At 35.8% G+C, this 26101-nt stretch overlaps 2 protein-coding genes across 2 annotated transcripts; one reads left to right on the forward strand and one right to left on the reverse strand.

Moving 5' to 3' along the window:
• Positions 1-92: 92 nt before the first annotated feature.
• Positions 93-5304, reverse strand: LOC112188824 (tobamovirus multiplication protein 1). The gene is made up of 13 exons (XM_024328039.2): positions 4641-5304; positions 4041-4091; positions 3775-3808; positions 3074-3160; positions 2909-2960; positions 2420-2600; positions 2210-2305; positions 1951-2011; positions 1462-1526; positions 1185-1259; positions 1010-1085; positions 767-933; positions 93-603 (listed from the first exon to the last, which is right to left on the reverse strand). The coding sequence occupies exons 1-13, from the start codon at positions 4770-4772 to the stop codon at positions 580-582; spliced, it is 1101 nt and encodes a 366-aa protein (XP_024183807.1). The 5' UTR covers positions 4773-5304; the 3' UTR covers positions 93-579.
• Positions 5305-21432: 16128 nt separating this feature from the next.
• Positions 21433-22182, forward strand: LOC112190089. Its single transcript, XM_024329516.2, has one exon. The coding sequence runs from the start codon at positions 21563-21565 to the stop codon at positions 21839-21841; it is 279 nt and encodes a 92-aa protein (XP_024185284.1). The 5' UTR covers positions 21433-21562; the 3' UTR covers positions 21842-22182.
• Positions 22183-26101: the final 3919 nt, after the last annotated feature.

The following is a 26101-nucleotide window of genomic DNA, read 5'->3' on the forward strand; positions in this document are numbered from 1 at the left end:
CTCTATCGAGAAAAAGAAGAAGAAAAGTCCGGTTAAAGAACAGATGATATGCACATCAACAAAAGGTGAAAAAGAGAACTGCTTGTCAATGATTGATTAAAGCATTACAATACATTACAGAATTATCTGCTTACATCACAATCCACTGCAACAAAATTTGCATTCTTTTATTACTTCCGGGTTTATGTACCAATAATATACCCTCTCGTCATGGATACATTATTGAAAACATCCGCACGAGAGGCATTTACATGTAACCTGGCTGTATATAATATGATTCATAGGATGATTATCTTTTGCTGAACAATCAAAGGATGATTGTTCAACATGATGGAAGCATTCATTGCAGAATGCGCCTCTAGCAGTCCTGCAATATAACTCTGTACATGAACCAAACGCAAAAGTCAGTACCATCCACATATCGGCAGTAGTAATGGTAGTACAGGATGACAGGTAAGCCTCCAGCTTCACTTGAACTTCGTCTGCAGTGCGTTAATCTAGAATCATTTGCGTTTCTGCATCAGCATTCTCAAAATCTCTTCTTCAAAGACGAGATAACGTTGAGAGCCTAAGTTGTTCTTAAATGGGACTTGCTCGCGATGCCTGCATTACACAAGAAAATCAAATTAATATCTGAAACTCTCCCCTTCGCAAATGATTGAATCACATTATTTAATGAATGCGCTTCAAGGCTTTGTAGGAGAGAAAAAAATAGATGTAATACAAAATTAAATTTCAGAACAATGCAATAGAATAACAAGAAGACCTGATTATTTGAACTTGTTACTGTAGCCCAGTGACGAGGATGCTGTTGGCCCACTCCAGCATAGCTGATAAAAGTAATTGTTCTTGATTGTTCCCGTTGGCGATTGGTGATTGGTGGCGGTAATTCTCTCATGAACCATAATACAAAAGCTGAGGGTACCCAAGAGCCTGAAGATAGAAGGGAAGGTAATGATAAAATTGAAAAACAAAATTGCAAGCAACTCAGAAGGAAAGATAGTATTACCTATAAAATAGTACAGCATCAGAAAAACTAGCGCTTTCCCACCATATGCTTTTTTCAGCCTCCAAGGTTCATATAGCTGGCAAAGAATTAAAGTGAGGTATACAAGAAGTAAATGGAAAACTACAATAGAAATTGCAAAAAGCAGTAGCAAGATCGTTCCCAGTGAACAACTTACCGGAATATCTGTAATAAGAGCTACTAATGCACTTGCTGTAAAACATACAACAGAAGCAACTGCTAAACCGCCAACCTGCATGTTTTACAAACAAAAAAACATATTAAATAGAAGCAGAACTGTGCCAATTCAGCTGAATAAATATAGCAGTGTAAGCAGTTGCAACATCACACGTGCACATAGGAATTTATATTCAAAGGAGAACACAATGCATATTGAAGAATTTAAGGAATTTATCAAAAATAATGGAAGAAGTAAATATCTGTCAGTTCAATACCTTCCACATTTCAGATGAAGCTTTCTCAGACCGTACTTTCCTTAACTTACGAAGTAGCAGAATGCCTGGAATGAAAACAAGAGTGTGGTTAAAATTCTGATAACAAGTTAAACTATATAAAGCCATGATGTCACTTGACAGCACATCAAAGACCTTCTTACAAAATTTAATACACCAAACATATGAAGAATTTTTGTAAGTCAATCTTAAAATCCTTAAGCATAACATTTAAGAACAGTTTCATTCTTACCACTTAAAGAAGAACAAAATATAAACAATAAGGTGAAACTAGACGCCACGCAAACTCATAGTCATGATGATCATAGAACAGAATAGAAATTTATGACAACATTTAATTGAAACTAGAAAGTGGAAAGAAGATTAGGAGTGGAAGTGCTCATGGATTAGTCAGCCTTGAAAAAAACTCTGAGACGGCCTTCCAAACATAAAAAAGAAAAAAATGCACAACAGAAAGTTGTCGGTGCTTACCATAGCAACCTAATCCTCCTCCTAAAAAAAGAACTACAAAGGCGAGAAGGTCTTCATATACCTGCATGATAATTACAGTTATAATTGGTAGGGCAATTGCAGCCTTTTAGGGTAATATGAGGGAAATGATCCAATCAAAACGTTGCAGAAACTAAGAAGGCAAACTAATTACTAGCATTTCATTAAGTATAAAAAAATAGACTAGATTGCATACTAGATGTCTCAAACAGTCAAGAGCACGATAGACTATACTGCATACCTCAGCCACTGCTGAAGAATCAATGGGATTCTTCCCCGCACCAATCCAGATTACCACAGAAAATGACACCATCAAAATAAGGACAAACCCAACAACCTAGTGGGAGAAATGGCTTATCAGATGAGATGACAAAAGATACTTACTTTAAAACAATCTGCAACTTATGATTGACATATAAAGGAAATAGAAAAACGATTGAATTTCTCCTACCGCAATCACAAATTTCTGGTGACTTCCAACATGAATGCTTGGGAATGAGCAACAAATCCTATGACCATTTGTGACTGATGAACGGTGTTTATTCTTCGAATTTTCCAACAAGGCATGCTGCATGCTACTGTCATCATCATCATCATCCTCTTCATCATTTGCCTGATGGCAAAGGTCCACCCTACAAAGTCATTGTCCATAACAGCATATGTATACCTTATAAATTACACTGTAACTGTATAGATTTCTACTGCACAAGTTTAAGCGATTGTGATTAGACATATTTAAAAGAAAAGAAGGAATAATTGATGCTATTTTCTACTTAATATTGTTATTATTTCTTAAGAATGGAATTGATATTTTGAGTAATTTACCAGACGAAAACATTTTTCTCTGATGTAAATCCAAACAAGGACAAGTATCCACATTACAATATTCCAACATGAAAAAAAAAGATAAAAAAGAACCTCCTCCAGATGGGAAACTTACCAAAAGGATAGGACTAGAAGAAAAGCTGCAAGCAACAGAATTTTAGGGTAGGCTGCAGCAATATTTTCATCATTAAATCATCAGTGACTAACTGAGCAAAAACTTGAGGAACAAACATTGAAGCTGCTTCTCAATTATCATGATTCATGACTAAGTTAAATATACCCATTAGAATGAACCCGCAGACATTAGACCAGCAAAACCACTGCTTAAAAGTGGCAATCAGTGTAGATGTAAAATATAGGAAGTAACCTGCCAAAATAGAAATTGGATTGTTTAACTCGATAAGGAACATAATATGACCACACAATTTTTTCTGGGATCTTAATTTCATAAAGCACAGACATTTTATTAAAAAGAACATGATACACTTAGGACGAATGAGAAGTTAACTAACTCCCAGTTAGCATCATGAAGCTAAAACCCAAACTAAAATAAAATCCATAGCCCTCCCTCCCAGCACAAAGTTAAAAGAATATCTCTAAAATGTTAAGATAAAGAGACTCAAAGAGAAGCAATGAACTTCACTCTATCATACAGTAAATCCAAGTCCTTCCTCTGAAGACATCTCTTATCTGACCAAGTATTACACTTAACTCTGGACTTTAAACACACCAGAAATATGATAACAAGTTAGCATTCAAGCTTTCTGGAAACTTTTGAAAGAGTGTCTATGGATTGGTAATTTGGTACAGAGGAAAAACAAAAATCTTTTGAACAGAAACTATTTTGAAAAGTCAAGGTGTTCAAACAGAAATTAATTTAACCGAGATCTGAGCAGAAGCAAGCTTGACCCAAATCTGAGCAGAACCACAAATTATAGAATACGATGATACAAAGTACAAACCAAAAACGTTCAGCCTTACCCAAGTTAGAACAGCCAATCATGAGGTGGAGTACCTGCATATAGTACCAAGTCTGTTACATGGCCCTCATAAACAGTGAAAGAACATACAACCAGAAGAGCATATACTATTCAAAACCCGAAATAAGGAAGACATTGACAGACTTATAATTCTACATTTCACATCGAACACATAAGTTGAGAACATCCTTGCTTTTAATTGCTAGGAGAATATGTTCTTTTGACCAAAAGAAACAAACTTCAGAAGTCACAGTTTATGTTCCTTACTTTTTGGCGTGTCCATCCAATTTGTTGATTGCGCAAGTGAATCCTGACCAGCTGAAAAGGTGAAATGCTATTATAATTCGCAATTGCAGAAACTAGTTAAACAAGAAAAGTACTTCGAGGATATTCACTCAACAAACAAACAAACAAACATCAGTAACAAAAGACTCTGCTATCTACTCTGTGAACAATAACTTCATCAACAAAAACTGCTCTCACATGTGTACCGTCTCAAAAGTCGAGTAATTGTAAAACTCAAACCCATCACAACACTAACAACCCTCTAAATTACATAACTTACAAACCAACTTCAGCATTTTCTCTCATAGTCTGACTAAAAGTTTCGAAATTGGTAAAATTACAACATCAAAGCAATACCAAATCCTCAGGAATTTCCAATCTTTCCTCTACTTCACACCAACGGTACCCTCCAACTCCAAATCAAAGCTCAGGGCATACAAATGCATTATCTTTTTCCACACTCAACCCCTCAATCAACAACGAAACTCCCTCAAAAGAGACCAACCCAGATGATAAAATGCTTAACAGAGCTGGAAAACACTAAAAATATACAGAACAAAGAAAAGGGTAATCATAACAGACCTGAGAAAACGCAATCGCAGCAAGAACGCCATTGAAAACGGCCAGAGCTATATTGAGGATAAGCAACGGCAAGTCCAAACGAAAGCAACGAAAGCAACGACTTTTTTCCAGTATTGATTCCAACAACATCATCTTCTTTTTTTTCCAGAAGCAGCGGAGAAACAGAGAGACTTTTTGCAGCTATTAACTCTGCCACTCAGTGTCTTTCTATCTAACCTTACAGACGGAGAGATTGGAAAAATCAGTTTTGGATGTATTTATATATATAGAGAGAGAGAGAGAGAGAGAAAGAGAAGGATCATTAAAACTTAAAAGAGTACGGTCGGACGAGAAAGACAAAAACAAAATGAGCTTTGTGTTTATGTTTGTCGATCTCCTCGATCACCAGAAGTCCAGAACTCTTCCCTCTTTTCTCTGACGGTCACACCCTGTTATAATTTAATAACAATATACCTGTTGTTTTTACCAAATTAAATATGTGATAATTAGAAAAAGAAAAACAAAAAAATTGAAGCTTTGGTGTGAAAAATAGTCCAAGTGGTGAGAGCAGATTGGTAATGGAGTTGGGACTTAATTATCTTGTTCGAGAACTCTCTGATATAATAAAAACATCATAATGTAAACGTCGTTGATTTAGTTTTAGTATTATCTCAGTCTCTCCACCGCGGCCATAATTATTGCTTGAATATTCATAAATCTCACTTTTGTCATAATATAAACTGTTTAATCTATTAGATTTAGAGTAGTTTAGGTGATTGATCTTATAACATCTTAATGACATCTAATCTAATCTATTTTGGATTGAATGTTCTAACATTTTAGATAACGTTATCCATGATTAACCAGCTGATTATAGAAACGGAGGAACACAATTCATGTGGTGCATATCAGCGCATACATCACACATACAGGGAACACAATCTTTCTAAATATTTCCCAATGACCATGACATTTGAATGGACGCGGCGTCTAGATTTTAGTAAGCTAAATTGCCTAAGCACATGCGATACCAACATTAGTGACTGATACGAAATATATACAGGGATTATGACTGGACAACTTCATTAATTGTACTGGAAAGATCAATGTCAGCCACAATTCTAGGTATGCATATACAGAGATTATGACTGGACAACTTCATTAATTGTACTGGAAAGATCAATATCAGCCACAATTCTAGGTATGGATGATCTTGTTGGACCACGCAAAATATCTGTCTTTGTATATAGGGGAAATAGTAATTTATTCAATTTTAATTTAAAAATTACTCACTTGCTCCACTAACAGTTTTTTAACCTCACTTACCTAAAACACTCTAAGGGATTATTTCCCTAATACCCAATTAATTCTTTTTTTATTTTTATTTTGGACTTTTTTGCCCTCTCATTCTTTCTCACTTAGAAAGAGAAGTCATCTTCCATCTTGCTGTGCTCCGGTGACCAGTGGCCGGCCGCGGTCTTTTACGACAGGTGACCGGAATCCGACTGCAGGACTTGTGTCCGGATTCCGGCGTCTGATTTTATTACCCCTCAATAATCATATTATTGCCTCCAGTAACAAGTTCATTGGGGATCAATAATTACTAAAAAATGAAGATATTTTTAATTTTGAATGTTTTAGTATGTTTATCTAAATAAATAATCTTATTATTGCCCCACAATAATCTTATTATTGCCCTAATAAACATTTTATTGCCCCCCAGTAATATCATTATTGCCTCCCAATAATCTTATTATTACCCTCCAATAATCATATTATTGCCCTCAAGTGAATTGCATAAACACCAAAAATCAAAATGAACACACTACAAACGCATTTGATCAATTTATATGTTCAATTGTACACGTTACTTTTTTTCCTTCCCCATTCTCGGAGCTCACAGTATACCAAAAAAAAAAAATCTCTGGGCACCCACGAAGTGTGACGCCGATGCAGGAGCAGTCGGGAGGTGGTTGTGTAAGGGTAGCGGAGTCGAATCGAGCTGGGATCTGAGTCGGATCGACGTTAGGGCTGAGTTTTGGCAGTGGGCCTTGGATCGGTGGATCTGTGGTTTGGGTGATGGCGACGCCGGAGGTGGATAGATCGAGGTGTTGGCCCGAAGCCTAAAGTGGGGCGCCGGAGCAGCCATGGCAGAGAGAGAGAGAGAGAGAGTCTGGTTCGGGTGACGGCGGCGCTCGGAGGTTGAGTTCGAATCCAGATGCAGTGCTACGATCTTGGGGCTGGCTTGAGGGACCCATGACTATTGAAATCGTCTCTGATGGACGTGGAAACTTGATGGAGGTGGTGGCCCGAAGCCGGAGCAGCCATGGCACATAGAGAGAGAGAGAGAGAGAGAGAGAGAGAGAGAGAGAGAGAGAGAGAGAGAGAGAGAGAGAGAGAGAGAGAGAGAGAGAGAGAGAGAGAGAGTCTGACAGGATAGAGTTAAATAATAGGGGCAAAACTGTCACTAGATATTAGATTGGGTAAATGAGGTTAAAAAAACTCTTAGTGGAATAAGTGGGCAATGTTTATGCTGAAATTAGGTAAGTGGTCACGACCCTTGTATATATTGTCACATTGCCGTGTTTGTGCTCCCTCTTGTGATGTGAACTCCCGAGTGAATAAAAACATATGATATAAACCACAAGGTACCAGAGATCCTAGCTGCTAGTTAGGTATTTACTCTTTAGATTTGATGATCTTTCTCCCAACTTAGTGGTGTGTGAAAATATAACAATGCAAAATTTTGAAATGAGAATCTAACAGTTATAGATAAAAAAAAAAAAATTTGAAATGAGAATCTAACAGTTATAGATAAAAAAAAAAAAGAGTCTTTAATACAACTTTGAACCAATACATTAATGTTAGTGATAACCATGGCAATCATAGTGTAAATCTGTAAAACTATTCTGAAGGTTGAAGATGAAACTTTAGGACTTTGAGAGAGAATTTTGGCAGCATAACACTGTATTTTCATTAACATAATCTCTAAAAAGAAAAGATACAATCTGTAGGTATTTATACTACTCTATTTAAGAAACAATCACAGCAAAGAAACTTCAGGATTAACAAACCGACTACTCTAACAAACTACCAGCCTGGCATGCTAATGTGCTACAGTTGCCAAGAAGTTTCTAGATCCACGCTGGATATATAATGCTGACAAGGATGCTGAATCATGAGCATAGCTCAACATCTCCCCTCAAGCTCAGCAAGGGTGAACAAGCTGAGATTGGTACTGTGTTGTTTGAAAACAGGTGTATGCAAACCTTTCGTAAGAATATCTGTTGTTTGATCAGTAGTAGGCACATATTGTAGAAGAAGATCTTGTCTTTGTACTCTTTCTCTAACAAAGTGGAAATCATTATCAAGGTGTGTTTAATCCTTGAGCATTTGAACATGAGGTAAGCAAGGTCTTGTACAAGGCCTACTTCAGGATTAACAAACCGACTACTCTAACAAACTACCAGCCTGACATGCTAATGTGCTACAGTTGTCAAGAAGTTTATGGATCCACGCTGAATTTATTATGCTGACAAGGATGCTGAATCATGAGCATAGCTCAACAGTTAGATCATGCATGCGACCCATTCCTTATAGTATTCAAGGTATTGGTCCTTAATCTATTATTGTAATGAGCTAATCTACCATGCAATACATCGGATGATCATATCTACCATTAACATATTGTTACAACGTACATTAATTTTGTCATGAATGAGAGACTCGAGGCCCCCAGAACTTGAGGCAAAAGCAAATTAGAGATCACCTAGCTCTACTTTGAAATTTCTTCTAGCCCCTTCTATACGAAGTAATCAAAAGAAACGGCGCGCGCAGGCTTCTCAAATTAGCAAATCACATTTGCCAAATACTTCGTTGAATCGAACTTGAAGTACAGGCCACTTTACGTTATATCAAGAAAGAAACATGATTGATTTGCGTAAATGGATGTAGTCAAATTTAATTATATCGCTCAATTATCACTAATCTTATCTTCATAAACCCGTACGTTGATCGGATTGGATGGATGTTGCCATGCACTTGAATTATGTCTACATGATTGGAAACTCACTAATTTTAATTTGAGTTACTAATTTACCATGCAAATAGAGAAAGATGCTTGTTTTCTATGTACGTATACGATCAAATATGACAATATTTGGTATATGATTAAGATGCTTTGTTTACAATGTGTATATGTAACAGAATGTTATTCATTGCTATTGTTTGTTACCCTGATGTCTTCACTCTTAACATAATTTGACATTAAAATACCACCTAACGATCAGTACATTGAACAAGTCTCAATCAATACTCATTTCTCTTTTATGGGTAGGCACTATGCCAGAAAAGTAATCAGACGACAGAGGATATCTGTCGTCTGATTAAAAAAATTTCTGTTGTCTAGTACGGTGCCGTCTCTTGGGGCATCAGACGACAGATTTCCTCTGTCGTCTTATTTATCAGACGACATAAATTTGTTAGGTCTTCTGTTGTCTGATGAAATCGAGACATGAGGCTAGTGAATTCAAACGACAGATAAATGTGATGTGATTTGAAAACAAATAACAGTTCCTTGTAATTTCTATGATCTAATGCTTATTCCAAAGACAGAAAAATGTGGTTTGAATGCTCCAAAGTAGAAGATATGAAATCTTATATGTTGTCTAAATGGACATATAATAACATTTTAGTGTTGTTTTATTCACATTCCAATAATAGTTAACTGTCATTAGTATTCAGTTGAGATTACATTTATCTATCGTCGTTAGTAGCCTACAATAACATTTACATGTTGTTTGAGTGCACATGTAACAACATATTTTTTCTTGTTTCTGTTGTTCTTAGATATGTCCAACAACATATTTGGATTAGGATTTTATTTTGTTGTTACTTTTTATTTCAGATGACAATTTTCTGTTGTTTGAATGCACAAGTAACAACATATTCTTCCTTGTTTCTGTTGTTCTTAGATATGTCGAACAACATATTTGGATTTCATTTTGTTGTTGCTTTCTAATTCAGATGACATATTGGTATTCTCATTGTGCCACAACTATGTAAATCTGGAAACTACCCAATGCATTCATCAAATATGGAATCCATTCATAAAAATACCAATATTTGATTAATCTGTTACTGCAGCTATACATACATCCAAAAAATGAACTCAGCAAAAGAAAGCTGAATTAGGGCTAAAAAGAAAACTTTGTTCTAACTGCAGTTAGTACATTCAAATGAATCCCCAAACATCTTCACATGCTTTGCCAAAAAACAAAATTCACGGTGAAAAAGTCTTTGAATAAGGGGGCTAGTGTGGGACTACTTCTGTGGTTGAGGGGCAATCATCTGCAAAATAGAAAGAACCATTTAGTTATATCAGCATACCTGAAGAAGAACAACCAAAGTCCACAACCACTTCAATAATCAAAATCAAAACTTTTAATAATGATACACATATCAGAAAATGCGCATATACTTAGGATTGTGTATAAATCAAAGCTTACAAGCCGATCTATCAACTTAATATATAGAGACCCACTTGCCTATCTCCATAACCTCTCTTCTTCTTATAGCTAGCTTTTATAGAGAAAAAGAAATATAAATAGCAGTTAAGAAGTTTTATAGTTGAGAAACTATCACATAGTTACAAACAAAATGTCTAACACCTGAAGGAGCATTTGACTTCGCGGCATCTACAACAAAAGACAGAAAATAAAAAAAATATGTAAAAAACTTGCTCACCTTAGTAAAGGGAACATTACCGCCCAATATATTTCCAAGCATCACCATACGAGCAACCCAGAAAAAGAGAATGTCGTGCCCAGTTTCAACAACTGAATTTGGATAAAAAGTTCTTAATCCGGCCAGCCCAATACCGACAATGGGAAAAGACCAGACGAAAACCACCTGTCAAGCACATCTGAGTCCTGTTCTAATCGAAACTTCTTTCCCTCATATTTTTGATCAACCAATGCTTGAGCCTCTTCCTCACTTCCTGCAACCACCCATCGCTCAAATTTTTTTTTCCAAATTCTTCGTTGTTATCACCCTAAAAAACAACATACCGTGCCAGAACACTGTGACTCCACCAAAGTTGCCTCGAGACACACCAATCACTAATGTTACAAAGCCATCTGTGATTACAGAGAGCAAAACAAGTAAACAAGTAAACATGTTCACATTTCCATTTTTTGAGTAAATATCCCCTAAAACAAAAAAGGCACTCAAATAAAGAATAACAACTGAAGTTAGAACAAGAACAAACTTAATGCAATATAAAAATTGGACACACAAGGTGCACGAAAAAAACCCTAAATACCTCTGCAATTCCTCCTTTCTCATGGTAAAACTTGATGCACTAGTCACAAGAAAAGCCGAAGATAGAAGCTAATTGACAGTTGCTGAATAGGTGGTTTAACAAGGAAAATAGATAAAGATTGTAGAGACCTCTAGATACTAGGATTACAACTAAAGTCACTGTAAACTGGTTCAAATCCTTTACGTTCTTGGCAATGCATATAAACTAGAAATTTCATACAGCACAATAAGGAAAAAATGAGCACCTCTTCCATTCAGCAGTATACTGTCTTGGGATAATCTCCAGCTTCCTATTTTCATCATCAGCGACAGCATTAAGAGCTTCATTTCCCATATCGCTGCATTTAATGTACCGCTGGGCTTTATCATAGGCTCCTCAACATCTTTACTTCTAGAGCAAATTCTAAGACACATCTCATTGGTCTTAGTTTCTTTGAAGAGGCCCTAAATGCAAAGAAAACAATGTTGATGAAGCAGAGACGGTGTTATTGCATATGCAACTGATGACGTTTATAAGTGAAACAATGACAAGTAGATGATCTTAAACTTTTGTTACGTGTCTGGCTCTGGAATGAAGGGCATGCAGGGTCTCAAGTTAATAAGAATATGAAAGAGGTGTCGGAGGAGTGTATCAGTAGTGATAGTTTCAGAGGTGCTTCTTAGATAGCTCTGGCAGTTAGTTCAATGTACATCACCGCCAATATCAAATGTATTAATCTCTTAGGCAAGTGTTTATCAGCCACATAAATACCATGATTTAGTATACATATGTAGTATTGTAGAATAGATACCTTTTTCTTTAATGCATCAGTCACAGCCTCTCGGATTTTGAAGCGTGGCATCCCTGTCAAATGCTCCCCCATACTGGTTTATTTTTCCATCATCAGTAAAGATGTTGATAAACTCAAGATTATGGTGCTTCCCAACCATAAAGTCATTAGGATCATGGGCTGGGGTAATCTGCAGGATCCAAAGAATATACAAAATCATTACATAATTGAGACACAAACCTGGAAAGAAATTTTAACAGAAAAATAGATCATTATGTATAAATTTACCTTGACAGCACTAGTCCCAAACTCTGGATCAACAAGAATTTCGTCACTTATTATAGGAATCCTTCTTCCATTAAATGGATGGATTGCATGTTTACCATGAAGATGCTTATATCTTTCGTCATCAGGATGCACTGCGATAGCAGTATCACCGAGCATCGTCTCTATTACTTTGATAAATTTAGGTCAAGCATATCTTTCTGGAAGAAACTGAAATTGATAAATTTAGGTCAAGCATGTCTCTTGATAGCATTTTAAACACTATGTAGAAAAATCTATTACCTTTTGCACAATATCATCAACATTATGTTTCTGCTTAATACCAGCTGCAATAGCCAGTAAATTGTGATTGCTATAATCAACCTGAATCATTATAACCACCCCAAAATCAGAGAAGTGTCATCATCAGCACAATAATTACAATAAAGAAATTTATGTTTATCCATTAAAGCCTACCAATCTAGCAATCATCTACCGGTGTTCAATTAAAGAGAGTAAGCAGACATGCAAGAAAAACATAAAACAAGACAATTAGAGTATTACTGTTAACTTTGAACTAGTCAGCCATAAAGGCCTCAGCTCTAAATCCGACCTAGCTTGTATTATGCCACGAGGCAAACCGTCCAACTTTCTGGAGCTCAAAAGAATTTTTTGAAGGCAAGCATCAGAAGCACCTTAGAATATAATGAAGACAGACATACATCCAACATCTGATCGGCATGCAAGAATTGTAATTGGTCTAGTTATTGCAGTGATTTGATATATAAGTCAATGATGAATAACTAATGAAGCCTTACTTTAAGGTGTTACAAAACACAGATGAAACGAAGCAAGAAAAATTGATTTGCATACAAGGATCTGAGCATTTACCTGATTAAAGGGATGCATTCTTTCTTCCATCCAATTCAGCAATGCTATAACAAGCAACAACACAAATCTGAATCCCTGAATTCATAAACCACAGCACCAAATCCATAAATTCAAAAACAACAAATTTCACTACCAAGACAAAACCCGAACACCTTAATCTATTTCAATATCCCCCAACCCAAATCAAAGAAAGACACCTAACAACTAAATGGAATTTTAGGAAACCCCAAATCAATTTCCAGAAGAAAAAAAACCCTAAAATAGAAGATTGAACCCAACCAAAAATCCATGCTCGCATACAATCTCCTTGATAAAGATTGTAGACTTAAAAATTCTATTGCTAATTTCACAAAGAAACTTATATAAAACAACAAAATCGCAACAGCCATACCTAAAAGTTAACAATGCTTTCCGCTACGATACTCAACATTTCCTGCTAAAGCAACATAAGAACAAACATAAATTACAAACCAAGCCAAAGTAGACAGGAAGACCCACCTTACCAAATGAAAGTGAGAAGAAATACCATAATACAGAAAGCAGTGACCCATAACACTTTCTAAATCTACGTTTATCTGTCTGCAACATCCATTGCACACAAAGGTTTCAATAGGCTTTGAACTTTCTCAAAGTTATCGCACCCATTCAAGCCATAAAACGTAGAAGCCAAAATCTAAAAAACATAAGAACCTACATACCGAGATTACCTTTTAATTGCAATATTGCAGCCGCTATTGCAATGTTGGGCTCCAAGATCAGCAAACATAAACTGATAAAGACACCCAGATTTGCCCAAATCCGCACTCTAATCATGAGAAGAAAAAAGAATCGCAAAAACATTAACTCAGAACAAAAACAAAAGCAAAAAACTGAAAACCCAAACTTCTAGAAGAAAATCTAATTTTGAAAATCCCTCACCTTGACACTGTCGAATAATTGATGATGCGAATTGATGGTCTGATCTGATTTCCGAACACTCGATGCTTGGATAGTTGATGTCTATCTACCCGATTTTGGCTTACCAATAACCCAAACGAAAAAATAATAGTCAAACCTCCTCTAATCTCCTGAGTCGATGGTGGAGAATTCCATTAAGCCAGAAGCAAATGGAAACAACAAGTATGTCGGGGTTGAGGGAGAGACTAGATTTGGGTAAGGATTCTCATATTTGAGAGATGGCCGAGTTTTGAGAGATATCGATGGCTGACTTTTCCTCGAGACACCGTGAGCTTCGAGTTTTTGGTTGCTGAGAGAGTTTTAGACAGAGTTAATGTTTGTGGGAATGAAAAACAAGAAGGTTTTGTGTTTTTCCAAAAGAGACTTAAAATCAAAAAAGTCAAACTCACCTCATTCAGACAACACAATTTCTTAGATGTGTTGTCTGAATATCACCCATTGACTAGTCAGCTATAGAGTTTGGGCAATTGAGAGGGAAAAAAACTTTAATTTGTTGTAGGGAAATCTAAATTTTTTGCTAGGGTTCATTTTAGAAAATTTCCATCTTTTCAAACAACATTTATGTGTTGTCTGAATCTGACCATATATTTGAAATGGAACAAGTATGGTTTCTCATTGTATTCAGACAACACATTTAATTTATGTGTCGTCTGAATGTCGTTTGAAAAACTCAGACGACAGAAAATGACCATTCTGTCGTCTGAGCTCTGTTGTCTGATAGCATTTTTGGCATAGTGAGGGATTATCTATTTGTGTATATATTATTGGGGAAGACATCATGGATAGTATTTTGAACCGTCATTTTGGTACCTCAAGATTACAAACTAATAAAGTAGTAACTCATTATGTAATTCATAGCCACTTTGGTCACTCAAGTCTACAAAATATCAAATATGTATCTAAATTATTGTGTAAATATTTGTCCAATACTTTAGTACCTCAGTTAAACTTCTTATTAAGGGTTTTTGTCCATCTACCCTAATTCTAGTGTCAATTATCCCCTTACCCCATTAAGTTTTTTTAGTTCTCTCTTACCCATAAAGACTCTAATAAGGTAGTTCCTAATACCCAATTAAGTTTTTTTTTTTTACTCTCACCCCTTTGTTACATAGAGAGAGAGAGAGAGACCATAGGAGGCTTCACCGGAGTCCCGTCACCGACTGCGGGACTCCGGCCAAATATGACAGGATTCCGGTCACCGACCGCTACCCATCAGACTTTTCTGAAAACCTAGCCGGAAGTCCCTAAAGAGGTCGTCGGAGGTCTCATAGGTTGCCAGAAACGTTTATTGCCTCCAAATAGACCTATATTGCCCTCTAGTAAACCTCTATTTCCCCCTAATATAGGTCCTCACCGGAAGTTTCCAAAGAGGTTGTCGGAGATCTCATATGGGCCCGGAGAGGTTTGTTGCCCCCCCAATAGACCTGTATTACCCTGCCCCGCAATAGACCTCTCGGTCGCCAGAATGAGAACTAATCTCCATAAAATTAGACAAATAAAACTTTTTTTTATTGTTCAATCACACGGTGTCCTCAAAGGTTTCCTATGCCTAGAGACTAATCCGTGCTCGGGGATCTTATTAGAATGCTTCCTTCCCCCTGGCCACCAAGAATATATTGGGATTTAACTCAATAAGCGTCGGCGGGATTCGAACCCGAGTATGGGGGTTCCACACCTGGAGGCTCTTACCAACTCGACCACTTGTGGTGGTTAGACAAATAAAACTTTAATTAAGGAAAAAAAAAAAAGAGGAGATTACATCAATTCAAAACATTTATTGCCCCCTAATAATTTTTTTCTTTCCTTCTGGGCTTCTGCCCCCATTTTGAACAAAAAAGAAAGAAAAGATTTGGGCATCCAGAAAATGTTCTGGGCACCCACACATCTTTCTCCCTTCTGGACTGTGAGACCAACAGACCTAGCCCGAGTTCTGATGAGAGCTTTGGTGCTTTGGGTCAAGCACCAACATACCCGACCCGAGCTCTGGTGAGAGTCATTGCGGGTATCGCGGTGGAGAAAGAGAGAGAGACCGGAAAGCTTTTATCCATCTCTTTCTTCAGTATCGAAACTGAAAGCCTCCAGTGTTGTGTTGGACGTCAAAGTCCTTGTGCAAGTGGCTCCATTTTCGATCTTTGGCTATCGGAGACGAAACCAACGGGAACCGGAATTGGAAGCCTCCAGTGAGAGATGCTGTGCTTCTACCCCTATTTCGACGACAACCACCATCGAACTTCCGACGACGTGGTTCTTGACCTGGAACCAGTCATACTCATCTCCTCAACCTAAATCATGTTTCGACGCTGAACCAGAGGTAGAGATCAGAGAGAGAGAGAAATCGGAGGTGGAGATCGGGGAGAGAGAGAGAGAGAGAGAGAGAGAGTCGTGCTGTGGAGAGAGAGAGATATATGAGAAAGTGACATAAAATGTAATTCATTAATTAGGTTGAGGACGGAATAGTCATTGCGTTTTAATTGGGTTAGTGAGAATAAAAATATGTTGCTGAAATAAGTGAGATAATTTTGGAGAGAGAGAGAGAGAGAGACAGTCATGCTGTGGAGAGAGAGAGAGAGAGAGAGAGAGAGAGATGAGAGAGTGACATAAGATGTAATTCATTAATTAGGTCGAGGAAGGAATAGTCATTACCTTTTAATTGGGTTAGAGCATCTCCAACAGCTTCCCTATAATTTCTCTATTATTGGGAAGCAAAAATTAAAATCTCCAAAAAAATTGATGCTCCAACTCCAACAGATTCTCTATTTTACAGATTCCATAATCATTCCCTAAACTTTTGCAGATTGCTGTAAATATAGGAAATTTTATTTTCTTTCTCATAACTATCTCTATTTTATGGATAATTATAGGGAATCTGTTGGAGTAAAACAACTAAATTTTTCCCTAAAATGGAGAAAAATCAAGATATGGGGAAGCTGTTAGAGTTGCTCTTAGTGAGAATAAAAATCTGCGTTGAGGTAAGTGAGATAATTTTGGCTCATTTTGGTGCTTTGGGTTAAGGACCATTTTATTAAATGTGATCCCGCTCTTGCCCTTTCCTATAAACCTTAAAAGACCCCATCCAAGGATTACCTCGCCAAATCCAAGATCCCGCCACAAGGCTAAAGAAAGAATAAATCAAGTTCAACACCTAGGCATGCTTGCTGTAGACCAAGATCGCTTACATCTTTGTTATTAACGAATTGCTTATATTCAAGGACACCTTTATGAGCAAGCAAAAACCCAAGTCTGAAAAACAATCTAGTTCTGCATGAATCTTCAAGATCAAAGTGAGTCAGTCAGCAACTATATATAGACTACGGATGGCCAACTAAACAACAACAACAGTGACGTCTGTAAAGGAATCAACTAGGTGAAGAATATCTTGGATTAGAGTCGAATTCCTCTATGAAACTTGAATTTGACGCGAATTATTTGGATGAGAAGTAGGGAATCGAATCTCCCTCAACTTGAAGCTAGAGTAATTAATTGAGTTGTTGAGCCCAAATCAAGCTCGATCATCTTTAGACTTATTGCTTTTGCTTGTAAGATCGAAGCATAACCAATTGGAAGATTTGTTTTCTGTCACATTAGCATGACAAAATACTGTCTAATTTGTTTGTTATCTGTACTTTCAGTATATTATATATTCATAGCATGCATCAAATTGTACACATATTTGGCTCTGAAGTACTTAGCACATGTATTGTGGCCTTTAAGAAAATTGGAATTTGGCTTAGTTATTTGTTCCCAAAGTAGCAGCATTTCTGCATGAATGAATGTGTCAAAGCTGATATTGCATATTTTGTGAATCCTCTGTGAAATGATAGGATCAACATTTCTCATCCTTCTTTTCTGTTTTTCCTTTTTCTCTCTGGATTTGTATAATGCTACTACTATTGCTTCGTATCAATCTGGGACTGATTTTATGCTTTTCCAATTTTAGGCTTAGCAAGTTGACTTGGAGTCTTTGGCTATTGAATTAGACGAGGAGAACAAGCGGCCTTTGAAAGAGAAGGTAATTGCTTTTGAATTAGACGAGGATTGCTTTTTGTGAAGGTCATCACTTGGTTGTTGCACTGAAACTTATTGTACATAGTATTTCAATTAGAATACTTGTCCTTGTCCTTGTCAAAGTATTAATTGGTTCAGAAGGAATAGCAATTGAGTGGCATTGTGGTAGTCCTTCAGCATTGTGCTTAACAAATCCATTGGGAATGAAGAAGCATAATCTACTGTGTCTTGAACTAAATGTTATACAGGGACCTTCTCAACAGAACAGAAACTTAGAGAAAATGATAAATGGACATGCAACTACTTCTCAGGTATGTAATCTCTGCTATAATTTGTAAGATTTAAGAATTTTAGGTGAAACAACTTCTAGTTAGATGCTTAAACCAATATTTGATTCTCTTAATTTCTTATATTTGTAGTCACAACAATCAAGTCGACCAATCAATGCTCCAAGGATTGATCTTGAAAATAGAAGATGTGCACTTTTGAATTGGAACAATTATGAAGAAGATGAAGCGGTGGCTGAAGGGAAGATCTCTTCAACAAATCTAAGTACAAAAGTTCATTGTGTGCCTCTTGGACGAGATTATTGGAAGGTTTGGGTTGATGTGGTGTTTGATGAGTATCAGACCATGGAAGTGTATAGAGCAACCATGGATGCCAAACAACTTGGTGAAGCTATAGGAAACACTCTTGCATGGCCCAAAAGCTCCATTAAAATGCTCCCTTAGTAGTTGAAGTAGCAGATACATTTTGCTTTACTAGAGAATTTCTGTAGGTCAGGAAGTACCATGCATGTTTTGTCAATGCTGATGAACAAAGAATCCAGTACTTTGTCATGCTTGTTTTGTAAAGAACATATGTATAAGAGAATGTGGCACTCCGCACTCCTAATGAAATGTATATTTTTCATACATGGTTAGGGTGTACTAATATTGGCATGTGAATGTGTTTAAGTAATGGTGAATGTTTATAGAGGTACAGGAAAGCAGAGCCCAGCAAATTGGGTGCAATAATATATATGTAAGTTCTGAAATTTATAACAAATCTAGTAATATGACAACATACCATGTATGCTGTTGAAAACTAAAGACAACATGTTGAGAGTGTTGTTAAAACTTACAACATGCGCTTGAAAAGTTGTCGAAAATTTATGACAACGTGCAGAGCTCATTATTGTTGAAAAATTACAACATGCAACATACTTTGCCTCTTATCGACAACGTGCAAAGCACGATGTCAAGGACTCGTGGACTTTTAATGACTCTGACATCTACAACATGCACCAAACGTTGTAAAAAGTTATTGACAACGTGAATTGCATGTTGTTAAACATGTTTTTTCTTGTAGTAATATATTAATTCTTTTCTGTAGTCTATATATCTGGCTGGATATTGACCGATCATTCTTGTACACAAAGACTAAGTGTACATGATTGTGGCGCTCAGCTTGATCGATCTAGGCAAAATCTACTAAATTAATTAGATCTTGGGGATGCATTTGTGCCTCTAATTTCGTCTTTACGTTAAGAATCCAAATCAAGTTCGAATCATATATGAATAAACTATAGGCAAAAAGAAAAAAAAATTGAAATTAGATAATTAAAGTCACCCTTAAAAACATAGATGTATGTCAATATACTTATATTGCTTTGACATGATAATTGCAAAAGATCAGGAATCCTAGAGTGAGTGTGTCTGTCAATATGATATACGTGAGCAGAAAATATTAAACATGTCTCCTAGCTCACAGCTATTCATTATAATTAAGTTTTTTTTTTTTTTTTTTTTTTTTTTTTTTTTTGATTATAATTAAGTATGTTTACAAGGTAGCATAAATTATTAAGTTGTGATCAATAATGGAAAAAATTCATGTGTTTATTAAAATTTTGCACCATGATAACGTCGTTTCTTACAATCCTTAATAACACCCAAGTGATGATGAAGGAAGGTAGAAAATATAGTCAATATAATGTACACAATTCATCCAAACCATCTAACTCTTAAAACCCATTGTACGTCCCTTTCAAAAATAAAACCCCATTGTACGTTCGTGCCTTAAATTAAACATGATTGTTTTTAAAATAATGAAAGGCTGCAAAGAAAGAACTACATGACGACCAATATATTTTTACCAGTGTAAAAACTTCCAAGTTATCTGCTTAGCAGAAACAAAAAGATCTCTAGACTATCTTGTTTAATTATCACTTTGGTTTCTGGCAAAGAAATTCGATGTCATCTTTCCAAGCATATATACGCATCAGCTGGCATCGATCAGCTAGCTGAAAAGTTCAAAGCTTTCTTTATAGCGAAGTGGACAATGCATGAGATTTTGATATTCTTTCTTTGACATGTTCTAACTTCTAAGAAATCAAACTAGCCGTTATTCAAACCTTGACCAACTGGAGACACCATGATTAATTTGAGAACATATACAGCTCGAAGGGCTCAAACAAGCTATTATACCAAAACCGTTTGAGACCAGCATATGTCGAATTGGTCCTTTTTATCTCTTTTTTAATGAGAGCCGTTGCGAAAAAGAGACGAGATTGATAACGATCTAGAAGACTTGGTTAACAAGATGCCACAACTTATTATATATTGTACGCATTCAGTGCTATTTTGTAATCTCAAGTGGCCCTATGTGTACAAAAAAATTTAAGTGGCCTTATGACTAATTAAAGTTTCAAAATGACACTTGTGTGTAATTTTCTATTTCTTTTAATCATGTGTGTTCAACAAGAAACCACTGTTGATTGATTAGGGATAATATTGTAACTATATCATGAGTTCTTTAATGAAAAATGTTAGGGCTTTAACAAAAAGTTCGAAGTTCGAACAACGTTTTTCTTGGGTTATTTAAGTCGGGAAAATTATGTATATGGGGTAGAGCTATATGAATGTTTTTATCAGGCTGATAGCTTGCATGCAAAGCTCATTTGTTCATATCAAATTATGACTTCTATAGTGGACTTATTTGTTGTATTTTATTGTGATGATTTATCTGCTGTAAGAATGTTTGCATTGGTCCTATAGATGACTTTATTTTCTCATTCTATCGTCGTGCTCTGAATTCTCTTTCCGTTGAAAAAATAAAAAGAATAAAAGAACTGCGTATAAATGTATGATAATACTCGTAAGCTAAATTTTTCATGATTTTTATCTACATATGCATTAAATAGTTTATACTTCCTCTTTTCTATTATCTCTAACCAGTTGAGCTAGGCTGTCAAGTAGTTACTCTATTAATAAAGATTAAAGAAGGCATCTAATTCTTTGGTGAGTAGCAAGCTTTTTTTATATATGCATCAATGCATGGACTTCTTCTTCTTCATTGCTAATGTTAAGAAATTGCACTGCTAATTAAATAGTGAATAACTAAGCTATTTCCCTACTTCCTACTCCAATGAGTATAAAAAAAATCAAGACTTTCTTGCTGTAAAATGATCAAAATGCCTCTTTTAAGCTAGAATATTCTTGCACAAAGCTTTGCCAAATTCCATAAACACCCTCCTCTCTAGCTACTTCGGCCAGCAGTCCCATCACCAGCTCAGCTCAGATACATCACCTCCTTTATGAAGAAACCAAAGCCAGGCACCAACCTCTTAATTCCTTTATTTGTATATATACTACCACGTACCATCTCAGTCTCACCTTCTTAACCTCGTCGAATACACACACACATTCCTCTCCCAAAAACAACAACAACACAGATCGAGCTACAGGGATTGACGTCATGGAAAACAGAGAACTACGAGAGGTATTTGACAGACTGGAGAAGAGCAGCTCAAACAGCTCCAAGTCGTCGACGTCGACGAAGACGTGGTCGTTAAAGAAGGCGATCAGCAAGGAGCTGTGGCCGAGGAAATTATCGTCGGTGTTCCGGTGGAAGCGCGTCGACTTGCGGCTGCGTATCATAGACGACGTCGTCTTCAAGATACTCTCCGTCGTGGAGGCTGTCGTTCTGGTCTCTACCCTATGCTTCTTCTTCCTTTGCTGCGGTTGCCACATCTGACGTCGATCAGCTATGGAAATTCATTTCATTATAATTAGTTTCTTAATTACTTATTCTTAATTAATTAGTTCCTAGCTTGTTCTGCTGATGATATTTAGGCTTTCTGGTATTATATATTTTGGGTTTCTTTGATGTTGTTTTTGGTTTTGTTTGCCAAAATTGGGCATAGAAAGCATGTAATGTAACATTAAAGACTCCTCGTTCTGCTGATGATATTTAGGCTTTCTGGTATTATATATTTTGGGTTTCTTTGATGGTGTTCTTGGTTTTGTTTGCCAAAATTGGGCATAGAAAGCATGTAATGTAACATTAATTAAAGACTCCTCGTTCTGCTGATGATATTTAGGCTTTCTGGTATTATATATTTTGGGTTTCTTTGATGGTGTTCTTGGTTTTGTTTGCCAAAATTGGGCATAGAAAGCATGTAATGTAACATTAAAGACTCCTCGTTCTGAAAATAAGATGAGCTCTGCAATCATTTATCATGTAATTAACTTTTCTTTGAGTCTTACTTTTAAACTCGTAATTCAAAATTTCAAGTTCAGAGAAGGTTATTATCATGGCAACTCATCAAGTACTTTCTTTCGCTCAAGGAAATTAGACGTGACCCAGCTACCAACTTGACTTAATTACTATATCGATCAGTTAAGCTAAAGAGATCCATGCGTACAAGTTTCTTACTATTAGACTTGTAACATCTTGTTAAAGAGAAATATCACTAGAAGAATTTTTCGTCCAAACTAATAGGTATGCTTTCAAACAAACAAAATGAACTAAACATAATAATAGAGCAGAACTAAGACTAGAACCATACTGTACGTATGTATCACATCACTAACTTTAAATGGTGAAAATAAATTATAAACTTAAGAAAGTTTCTACAATATTTTGCAGTATGATATATTCAGATTTTTCAGATAACCAACCATATATAACAGTAAAATTCATAATTTTTACACGTCATGTTTTACCATTTTTTCGAACTTACACTTGTACTTATTTTGGTACAAAAAAAAAGTTAAATACTGCTTACTCCCTATACTTGTAGGGTTTCATCGTTTCAGTCCCTAACATTCGAATTTCACCCAAAAAGTCTCTGAACTCTCAATTTCCTTCCAAGTGGTCCCTGCCAATGTCAAAAACTTCGTTATCTTCCCCTAAAAAGTCTATTATACCCTCAATTACTTTAAAAAAAAAATCTCTTCATCTTTTTTTAATTTTTTTTCTTTTTACCTCTTCTTCTTCCGGCTCTCTCACCTCCTTCTGTTCATCTCCTCATCAAGATGGTTCCAATCCACTGACATTCAAGAGGTGAAATGAAAAAAAGAAATAAAAGAGAGAGAAAAAAAAAAGTGAGGGCATAATAGACATTTCAGCAACTTTAACAGAAAATTTTGACGGCAGGGACCAATTGGGAGGAAATTGAGACTTCAGGAACTTTTTAGGTGAAATTCAAAGGTCAGAGACTGAAACGATGAAACCCTAAGTATAGGGAGTAAACAGTATTTAATTCTAAAAAAAAAAGACAACAAGAGTACAAAGAACCTCCCTTAAACAAACTAAATTCAAACTCTCGTTTTGTTTATTTGAATGTGTTTAAGATGTTCCTAAAATGAAATAGAAATGTGTACGTGGTACATTTTTTTTTTTTGGATTAAATAAGTGTATTCATACAGAAAAAGTTACAAGTGGTATGAATATACAATCAGCAGGCCATGCCACTAACGAGCCACTCATAATAAATGTCAGACTAAAAGACATGAACATAACTTCCGGTACACAATGAGGCTAGAAAAATGGTCATATTGACTAGGAAAAATCATAATCTGATAAAGTGTCAACATCATTGATAAAGAGGGGAGTGTCAAGGTCACTCTCTTTAAATCACTAAGGCATTCTCCAACCCACAAGGCTAAAAACACTTATGGGGATAAATTTTAGTCTTGATTTCTTTACTATTTATCGATGTGACATCAACCGTCTCAAACCCATCAAGGCTAAATTACAGCCCTAAAATATATTTTAAAAATTTGAACATGTTATATACATATATATATATATATATATATATATATATATCTGTGTGTGTGTCTGTGTGTGTTCTTATTTTGTATTAGATTCTTAGTTATAGTAATTGAAATCATTTTTATGTTAAAAAATATTTTTCCATTGTACTTTTCAAATTCCATGTGTTGCTTCACAAGTAATGTTGTAGATTTCTTATACGATTTTATATATGTGGCATATGTTATCTTGATGGAATATTTTTAAATTCTTGGATATGACTTCGAGGTCACGTGTTTTGATAGGAGCATTTTAATGCGACGTTTTAACTGCTATTTCCCTACATTTCATGCGTTATTTCCTTAAAGAATCACTGTTTAGGAAAGTTTCCATTATTCGATTGGGAAAGTTCCTTATTGTAGAAAGTTTCCGTTTTGTAGTTTCTATTTTTCATTTTTAGAAAGTTTCCCATTTTAGTTTAGGAAAGTTTCCATTTCTTATTTTAGAAAGCTTCTATTTTCAGGTCTTTGGAATAAATAAGCTGAATTGAGTCCATAAATGGAAAGAGAAGCTTCATGAAGATGACATGGCAAGGAGGTGACGCAAGAAGCCCAAGAATTATCAAGAGACTTGGATTTTCGGCAAAAATGGAGGAAGGCCCATGTGAGCTAGGGTTTTTGTGACGTCAAGAGATAAATGTGGAGACTTAAGAGTTTTGCGTCCAAAGCAAGAGGAAATCAAGGAAGAGTTTTTAAAAAGGAAAATATATTTTCCTTGGGGATTAAATTTGCCGTGTAATACCTAAGGAAAAACAAGGTGACAACGTGGGAATTAAAGATGATTGATTGAGGATTTCAAGAGGAGATTTTCTTGAGAGATTTTCAAGGAAGGAAAATATTCTTGGAGAATTAATTTTGTGTAATGCCAACGTGAAAATCAGAAATAATCAAGGAGATGACGCAAGGAGAAGAAATAGGGAGATTTTTTAAGGAAACAAGATATGTGGACACCAAGAAAAAGCTCAAAACGTGTCTAGGTGCATCCCTAAATTCCCTAAAGGAATGTTGGCCGAAATTCATGAAGAAAATCAGAATAATCTCAAGGAAATTCGGCAATTAAATATTAGGGAGGTATTTTGGAGAGTTTTGATTGGTTGGAACACATCACAGGGCTTACTTGGCGAGCTATCATTGGTCGAAGCTATGTGGAAAATTCTGATTGCTTGGAGAGCCTTGGCCGTTCCCTATATAAACCTCATATTCTTGACGTTAAAGGGGGTTCCACACTTTAGAAAAATTCAGAAAATACACATTGTTGCCGTGAGCTTCTCTCATCCTCTCCCCATCCTCTAGAGCAAGCCACAGAATTCAAGCAAGGCCGAAGGGAGAAGAAGGAGCCGTGACATATTCCTCCACCATCCACCATTGAAGACTTGCTTTCAAGCTTCCAGGATCCCAACTAAAATTATCCATTCTCATCTTCCATCCACGGTATAATTCGACCTCTACTTTGTAACCTTTGGTTGAATTTCGTTGGTTTTGTTTTAGTTGACATTGATGTGTGAACAAGGTTTTTAATTCTGAAATTTATAAAATTGAATGAGAATTTCGACTCCTATATTGTAATTCTTAGTTGCTTTTGTGAGAATTGTTTGATTAAATTTGCTTAATTGATATCTTTTGTATTTTAATCTTATGTGGTTCGAAACACTTAGGGTTTTTATATGAATGATGCTAGATTTAAGAACATGAATCAACTTTTTGTTTTGTGTAACTTGAATCGAAAGGTAGTAAAGGTTTTGGGCAAAAACCGAATTTAATTGAAGAGGATTGCAATTAGGTGGACTTTTTCATACTAAGTTGCACACTTGAGTTGATAGCCTTTCTATGTGTTTCATGCGTTAAACATGTCATGATTGTTTAGCTTCTAGAGCTTGAATGCATGTTTGATAGGATTAGTCTTTGTGCTTTCACTTAGGTTAATTAGCATTGAAAAGTAAAATATGGGAAATTATTTGCTTTGAATACTTCACATGATCAACTCCCTTCTCATGACTTAGATGAACAATATTAGGGTTGAATCGAATTTGATTATAATTTTGGTTTTGATCTTTGTTTCTCTCATTTTATCCTTGTATTTGTGTTTGTATAGTTTTCTTTGTTTTCTTTACTTAGTTTATTTCCGAAAATCAAAACTTGAATCCCCCCTTAATTCCTTAATTATGTATATACTTTATTTTATTTTTGTAAATAATAT

Source organism: Rosa chinensis, chromosome 2 (genome assembly GCF_002994745.2).
Source record: "Rosa chinensis cultivar Old Blush chromosome 2, RchiOBHm-V2, whole genome shotgun sequence".
Taxonomy (NCBI): Eukaryota; Viridiplantae; Streptophyta; class Magnoliopsida; order Rosales; family Rosaceae; genus Rosa; species Rosa chinensis.